The sequence below is a fragment of the Prosopis cineraria genome, unplaced genomic scaffold (assembly GCF_029017545.1).
Source record: "Prosopis cineraria cultivar Desert tree isolate PC_DT_omini unplaced genomic scaffold, ASM2901754v1 PC4, whole genome shotgun sequence".
Taxonomy (NCBI): Eukaryota; Viridiplantae; Streptophyta; class Magnoliopsida; order Fabales; family Fabaceae; genus Prosopis; species Prosopis cineraria.
In genome coordinates, this window is record NW_026555335.1 from 6,219,929 (window position 1) to 6,227,900 (window position 7,972).

At 36.9% G+C, this 7,972-nt stretch overlaps 1 protein-coding gene across 2 annotated transcripts; it reads left to right on the forward strand.

Moving 5' to 3' along the window:
* Nucleotides 1–54: 54 nt before the first annotated feature.
* On the forward strand, nt 55–7,551 carry LOC129308547 (3-oxoacyl-[acyl-carrier-protein] synthase II, chloroplastic). 2 transcript variants are annotated; one of them, XM_054949715.1, is made up of 14 exons: nt 55–759; nt 1,789–1,976; nt 2,057–2,260; nt 2,482–2,592; nt 2,691–2,786; nt 2,957–3,002; nt 3,100–3,179; nt 3,827–3,895; nt 4,212–4,296; nt 5,966–6,120; nt 6,270–6,350; nt 6,439–6,498; nt 6,602–6,759; nt 7,096–7,551. In XM_054949715.1, the coding sequence occupies exons 1-13, from the start codon at nt 369–371 to the stop codon at nt 6,716–6,718; spliced, it is 1,683 nt and encodes a 560-aa protein (XP_054805690.1). In that variant the 5' UTR covers nt 55–368; the 3' UTR covers nt 6,719–6,759; nt 7,096–7,551. The 2 variants fall into 2 exon arrangements, with proteins under 2 accessions (XP_054805690.1, XP_054805689.1); XM_054949714.1 differs by having other exon boundaries at nt 56–759; nt 1,777–1,976.
* The last annotated feature ends 421 nt before the right edge of the window (nt 7,552–7,972 follow it).

Consider the following 7,972-nt stretch of genomic DNA (forward strand, 5'->3'; position numbering starts at 1 on the left):
ACTGACGCACATTTTATTTTATTCCGCTGTCGTCTCGTCCTTAAGTGCTGAACCACACGAAGCGAGAGAGCGTCTGTTCTAGGGGAGGACTCAGGCTCAGACTGCACAAGACCTGCATCTGAGAAGCCTTCAATATATTAAGAAACATCGAATGCGGCCTCTGATTTCATTTCAGACCCTTCCTTACTCTCATCACCTTCATTGCAGCATCTCACTTTCTTCCCTATCAACCCCTTCACCTTTACCTATGTTCATTTCTTTTTTGACTTACTCTCTCAACCTCGTCTTCTTCTCTCTCCCTGCTTAGATTAGTATCCCATACTAGCTTTCTGCCCTTGGGGTTTTTGATTTTAGCCTCTTGCTCTTCCATGGCTGTGTCTTCTATGGCTTCTCCTCTTTGCACTTGGCTGGTGGCTGCTTGCATGTCGCTCGACTGCGAGAGTGACCGTTCCAGAAGCCCATATCCGCTCCAGTGTTCGAGGAAAATGAGCAGCTGCGCTCGTCGGAGGAAACTCGTGTCTAAATATGCCAGTGGAAGGTCCGAATTCAACAGGGGCGCAATTTCGTCTTTTTATGGATCCAGCATTCAAGGTCTAATGAGCTCGTGTCTCGCCTTTGAACCCTGCGATGAGTACAACAGCTCCAAAAGTCTTTCTTCTTTGGGGTTCTTTGGTGACAATGGGTTCTCCTTACTGTTCGGATCGAAGACTTGTTATGTCAATCGCAGGCAGAGGCGTGTGAATCGAGCGGCCCAATCCGGTAATTTTGTTTATTTTACAATTTATTAGAACTTGAAGACCAAGAATAAAAAAAACTAAATCCTAAGCTCCTGCTGGTGATTACTCATACTGTACTTTGTACCCTTCATTGATTCTTTTTCTTTCTCCCTTCTTGGCTATGGATATCGGCACACCTCTGTATATGATGCATCCTGCTGGACTATTTTTTTTTAGCTTGCATCTTCTTCTTATTTGTTATGGTCACATTTTAGATGAATTTATATTGTTTATAGGGGCCACAAGTTCGCTTTACTGAGCGTGCTAAAACGATTTAGACTTCACAGCGGTTTACATGCAGTGTTACAGCCAGGCATTAAATCCATGGTAATGGAGAAATAAAAATTTGTTACCATGAAGGATGTCCATAATTTTAGAGCAAGTTACGTTGCATAGGAAAAAGATTTTGTGTGCTGTTTTCTTGGAAATAATATTTCTGCTCGTATTGTTCTAGAGTTGGAATATAGCTCCACTTAGTCGTCCATTTCTTTTTTATAATTTTATTAGAAGTACTACTTGCGCCTGCCATTTGGGCGGTATGTTAATACACTCGTGAAGGGAGGATAATTATTGCATATGGAGGACGCATGACGTATAAAAACATACCCAAAGTGCCAAACCTGTAAGGCAGAAAAGTGGTTTTGCCCTTAGTTCTTCAATATTGCGACTTCTTCATTGTCTGTGCTTATACCTCTTGCATATGTGTTGATGTTTCTATTGTATTGTCATTCCCGGGACGGTGATCTTTATTTTTACCATTCAAGATCAGTGGGTAGAAGTTCTTTACTTAAAACTAAGGTTATCTTACTTGGAAGGTTGTGTACTCTGCTCAACATTTATTTACACCTTTGCTTTAATTTCCCATCCATAGAAAAGAATACTTGTCAGGCTGTGCGATACAGAAGGAAGTTGATTGTTTAACTTGGTTTAGTTGCTAATCATTCATATTTCATCTTATATTTGCTAACATATGATTTGCAATTTAAATTTGTGGGGAAAGCAATGGCTGTAGCTGTGCAACCTGCCCAAGAGATTACAACAATGAAAAAACGTTCTATGAAGCAAAGACGAGTAGTCGTGACTGGAATGGGTGTGGTTACGCCACTTGGGCATGATCCTGAAACCTTTTATAATAATTTACTTGATGGTGTTAGTGGCATAAGTGACATTGAGACTTTTGACTGTGCTGAATATCCAACGGTATATTATATTTCTTTTAATTGTATTTTGAGTTGTTGCCTGCTGTTGCTTTTTTTTCCCTCATTGCTTACTATCTTCAGAGGATTGCTGGTGAGATAAAGTCTTTCTCAAGTGAAGGCTGGGTAGCACCTAAACTTTCAAAGAGGATGGATAAATTTATGCTTTATTTACTAACAGCTGGAAAAAAGGCCCTGGTTGATGGTGGGATTACTGACGATGTAATGGATGAGTTAAATAAAGAAAAATGTGGAGTTTTGATTGGCTCAGCTATGGGTGGCATGAAGGTAATCTTAACATTTATTCAATTTGAGACTGTACAATTGAAAGAGATTAAAAAGTGCTGTCATATCAAGCTCTTGATTTTCTTTTAAGGTGCATCATATCATGTGTAGGAAGACGGAATATCTGCTGATCTTTTCACTTGCTATTGTTGTTAAATGCAATCCAAGATGGAGCCATGCGTACTGTGCTAGTTCTTTGCATTGATTTATTCTTTTTGGAACAGGTCTTTAATGATGCTATTGAGGCTTTACGAGTCTCGTATAAGAAGATGAATCCTTTTTGTGTACCTTTTGCTACTACAAATATGGGTTCCGCCATGCTTGCGATGGATCTGGTCTGGTTAAATTAAATTTGGTGCGCATTATCTAGACACCATAAATGGGTGTCTTGGTTTTTGTCAAGTTTTTGTCATAACTCGTTTAATGATTCCAGGGATGGATGGGCCCCAATTATTCAATCTCTACAGCTTGTGCCACAAGCAACTTTTGCATATTGAATGCAGCAAACCATATTATTAGAGGGGAAGCTGTGAGTCTTTTGCTTCTTGTTCAATGGATTGTGCTATTTCTGGTTTCCCCCAACTTTTCTGTTTCTTTCTGACATAAGGAGTATTTAATACCCTAATGATATGGTTATTTTAGTGGAGGGCATCATATTTTCATTAAAAAATTTTGCTTAATCATGTAATTTATCTGCAGGACGTGATGCTTTGTGGTGGTTCTGATGCTGCTATTATACCTATTGGTATTTAAGTTTCTTTCTTGTGGCTCATTCCTTTTGCTTGTAGGAAATTATATTGGCATAACTCTGATAATTATCCAACAATAATTGGCCGGTTCAGGTTTGGGAGGCTTTGTGGCATGCAGAGCACTTTCACAGAGGAATAGTGATCCTGCCAAGGCTTCACGGCCTTGGGATACTGTAATACAAAGAAATCCACGATCTATTTATTTCTTGTTTATTTTCTCCACTCTCATTTCTGAGCTTTCATTAAATTACAGAGAACTATAAATAGAAACTCCCATGGATGATTGAATATATCTTCATATTCTGTAATAGTTAATGGATCTTACTTTCATAAGTCATTCTACTGACAGGAAGGCTTACAACTCAACTTTGACTGCTTATCCTGACTTTCCCCACCTCGAATATTAATCCGTCAGAAAACACCAAAAGTTGTCATTCAGATGCGAATAGGATGCAAAAGAAACCACCAAGATGTGAAAAATGTGATTAAGTCTGAAATGCTGGGCATTCATAATACCCACTTTTAGGAGTGAAGGGAAAGTGTAAAAAAGAAACTGTGAATGAATTTAACAGAACAAGAGTGATGAGAAATTTTTCTCTATCTTAAAAAATGAGCCAAGTTTACAGTATCAGTGACAATACGCTTCAGGTCGGAACAATTTTGACATTTTAATAGACTTATGCATGTTTTACTATTGAAAATGATTCAAAAAATTGTAGAAATTTTAGTTTCCCTATCATCCTCTTCCTTTCCTTGATGGTTTAACCTTGTCCAGCACTTGTTTTACATTCTAACCACCTGATTACCTTTGTCATTTCAGAATCGTGATGGATTTGTCATGGGGGAAGGTGCAGGTGTTTTGCTTTTAGAAGAACTGGAGCATGCCAAGGTACCTTTATTTGACTGCAATTGAGGATTCAACTCATCTTAAGGAGTTACGCATCATAATGAAGTATCTTACTCCAACATTTATTTTCGTAATCTATTGATTTTCTCTGATTAATCTGTTACAAGAGTACTAAAACACATTATAGGACCCTGGTTATCTTTTGTGTTACTTCTCATTGCCATTGCCTATGCCTGTTGTTTCTCATTCCGTCAGTATATTATTTTCAAATTCATAACGTTACAATACCAAAGAATAAGATCATTTTCGTAAATGAATCAAGCAATTGTATGTTGTCATCCAACTTCTGATATTGCAGAAAAGAGGTGCAAACATATATGCAGAGTTTCTTGGTGGAAGCTTCACATGTGACGCTTATCATGTGACTGAGCCTCGTCCCGATGGTAAAACATTGCTACTACTGCCTTATGAGATTATCTTTATTCCTATTACCAGGGCTTAAAAGGTCCTCTGGCTGGTTAGGACGTGATAAAAGGGTATTGTCAAAAGTTCTAGACCTGTAGGGAACCCTTTCTATTAAAACTTACAATGGCCACAAGATTTAATTATAATATTGATACCAACACTGAAAATTGCCTTCTTTCTTCAAATTATATTAATAATTGATTCTCTATTTCCTTAGTGGAGAAAGCATAAAGTGGAAGGAAAATTTTTAAAAAATCCTGACATAATTTTAAAGCATCAGAATGAAATGATAAAAAGAATTGTTCAGACTAGGCCAAAAAAAGCCTGAGCTTGACCATTTTTTATGTTTTTATTTTTAACAAGCTCATATTTTTGGGCATTTTTTTTATCCGGGCTTATATTTGTTTTTCTTGGCCCATCCTATCAAAGTTGGGGAGGCTTTCCAACCCAAGATTTCATTTCTTCTTCTTCTTCTTCTACTGCTACTATTATTTTACATGTATTAGAAAATTAGTCTTTGAAGTATGTGATTGAAGTTGATGAGATGGCTGATTGAAAATGGCACCTGCCATTAGATCACTTGAAGAATTTTGCCGAATTAAAACACTCAAAACGTAGTTTCTCTTATTTGATTTAATCTTGGTAAAAAGAAAAAGAGAAAAACTCATTCTCTCCCAACCCTAGTCTGGAAGGAACTTTAAATTTATTCAAGTTTTGCCAAAGGATTCTGGATTAGTGACTTATCTATGTTGATTGAATATCAGACACAAGTTCATGATTCTTCGTATTTGTTCATTATTGTTGATTCTGGCATTTTTTTTTTTTTTGGTCTTGAATTCCATACTATTCTTCTGGCCGAAGTGAACATCATGACTTTCAATGATGGGTCTTTATTTAACAATTTGGTTATCACCTCATCTATGGACCTTGACTTATTGCAAGAAAACTCACGCCAGCACCATTGCCTTTTTCCCCAAAATTTTTTTTGGAGCTAGCAGTGCAAGTTTCAAGAGTTCAAATCCTCTGCATTAAATAGTTTACAGCATATAGCGTTGTGAAAGAGAGAGAGAGAGGAAAAAAAATTAGAATGTGTGTATGTAGATTTAGATTCCCTTGCAGCCCTATTTCTTAGTGTCATTCCCTCACTTACAGCATCACAGCACCACTGTAGTGGATCTAAGCTTAATTTTCAGATGATATATAAATTACAGTTTTGCCTGTTGTGCCTTCATTTTTTTTTTTGGGGTGTTGTTTTATCTTATTGTTACTTTGTCTCTTCATATACTGTTTTTATGATGCACATTGACCGTCATGCATAAAATTCAACTGACACATCTTGAGATAAAAGTATGAATAGCTTCCATAATCCATGTCATCTAATCATCTTATGGCATAAATGGTCAATGATTGCATATCAGGGTAACAATCACAGAAAAGTAGAATTAATCTTCTATAATCTGGCACGTCCCTTATTAATGAAAATTTTTGTCATATTGCTATAGCCTTTGATTATTTATTGCATTATTAATAATTAATGGTGAGTGTTGATGGCTGATAATGAAGTATATGACAGCATGCTGTAACCACCTAAACCTGCAGATTATCTCTGACCTAAGCTTTCATGTCCTATTTTTCTATCTCAAACAGGAGTTGGCGTTATACTCTGCATTGAAAAGGCATTAGCTCAGTCTGGAGTATCTAAGGAGGATGTGAACTACATAAACGCACATGCCACATCCACGCCAGCTGGAGATCTTAAGGAGTACCAGGCTCTTGTTCATTGTTTTGGCCAAAATCCTGAGGTGAGTTTTCTTTCATGTTGCTATGACTCTTGTTCTATTGCTTACTAAATTCAAGTTGACTTTATCCTCTCTCTTTCTTTTTCGGTTGTTTTAATTAATGCTCCCAATTGCCATATTTTATAAATGCTAACGAAGATCCCTTTGTACAGCTCAAGGTGAATTCTACAAAATCTATGATCGGTCACTTACTAGGGGCAGCTGGAGGTGTGGAAGCTGTGGCAACAGTACAGGTTCCCAATGAAATACATCTTAATTAAATTTGTAATAAATATTTGTTACATCTGAAAAGTTTAGAACTTCGTTTTATTGCTTATGTAGGCCATACGAAGTGGGTGGGTTCATCCAAATATTAACCTTGATGACCCAGATGCAGGAGTGGTATGTTGCTTGTGCATCATTCTCGTTTTGTCTGAGAGCATATGTTCTATTATTGCTTATAGGAGACAAAATTATCTAATTTGATTATTTGGAAACAAATCAGGACCCGAGAGTTCTTGTGGGCCCAAAGAAAGAGAGATTGGATGTCAAGGCTGCCTTGTCCAATTCATTTGGTTTTGGAGGCCACAACTCTTCGATCATATTTGCCCCCTATAAGTGAAAACACTTATCATGGCCTCCCGTCCTGTAATTAGGAAAAAGGTATGACAATTTCTTGTTCTCTTGTTAATAAAATTTTTACACGCCCTGAGGGCTAGTAGAATACCATGGTGAATTCGTAAGTGCACCGACTGATATCAGCTATTGCATTGATGGAAGGATTATTAACTTCTGGATCTTGGTTTTTTCGTACATTCAATCCAAAAGGTTATAACTATGCCTATAAAGCAATCTGGTGGATGGAAAATTCATCTAATTAAATAATGGGTAGTAATATGCCAAAATCAAGGCATGGGTTCTGAGCATTTTAGCCTCAGAATTTCAACTGAGAAAGTTACATTAATTTCGTTCATTTTTGGCAATGCTTTTGTGTTGCAGATGTTGAGTAGCCGGACGTTCCTAGTCTGCTCCTTGGTCAGGTGAAATGTATGTCGTGTGGATTGCATTATTTGAGGGGACGGTGCCTAGGTAGTAGAATCTGAACGTCCAAAGACTTGTTGGGTGAGATGGAGTAGAGTCTATCCACAACTGGAACCCTATCCACCATGAATGGCTAGTGTAGGAGATGACCCACTTTGATGTAACTCTTAAACAACCTCATTTGGTGGGGGTATGAACTTATGTTTTATTCACCTTGTACAACTAGATATGAACACAGCCAATTCGTAATTTTTTTTTTTTTTGAGATGCCTCCTAAATTAGGTTACACATTTCACTAAGGTGATTTCCAATTTTATGAGGATATTATCTTGGCTGTACTTTTTAGCCATAACCCCAAAAAAAAAAATCTAATAATGAAAGGCGAAAAAAATCCCTCGTGTTTTCAATCTTTCACAGTGGGTGCTATTATTCAGAATTTCAATTTTCTTGTATCCAAAAAGAAAGAAAAAAGAATTTCAATTTTTCTTAGAGCTGATTGGGGATGACTTTGGTTCGTCAAAGGCATGTTCGGATAGGAGATTGTGAAAAGAGGGCAACATTGAAAAAAAAAAATTGTATTAACTGCTGTTTAATAAGTGATGTTTTGTACTTTGGAACATGTGAAGTAGTATATAATTTTTGTTTTTTTGAATGTGAAGAGAATAATTATAATACGAGGAAAGATTACATACAAGATTTATTATTTTTTTCATTTCTATTAATTTTTTTCCTTTTATTTTCTTCACTTCAGAGATTAAAAATCTAAATCTTTCATGCTAACTAGGTGGCGGCGGCCGGTTGGCCATGTGCGCATGTGGAATTTGTATGGGCATCA

What these genes read in the sequence shown, in the direction of transcription:
- LOC129308547 (XM_054949714.1), top strand. Translation starts at nt 369, where the DNA reads ATGGCTGTGTCTTCTATGGCTTCTCCTCTTTGCACTTGGCTGGTGGCT. An exon ending in CAGCTATGGGTGGCATGAAG is followed by an intron (nt 2,261 to 2,481) that starts GTAATCTTAACA and finishes TTTTTGGAACAG; the next exon opens with GTCTTTAATGATGCTATTGA. An exon ending in GACTGAGCCTCGTCCCGATG is followed by an intron (nt 4,297 to 5,965) that starts GTAAAACATTGC and finishes TATCTCAAACAG; the next exon opens with GAGTTGGCGTTATACTCTGC.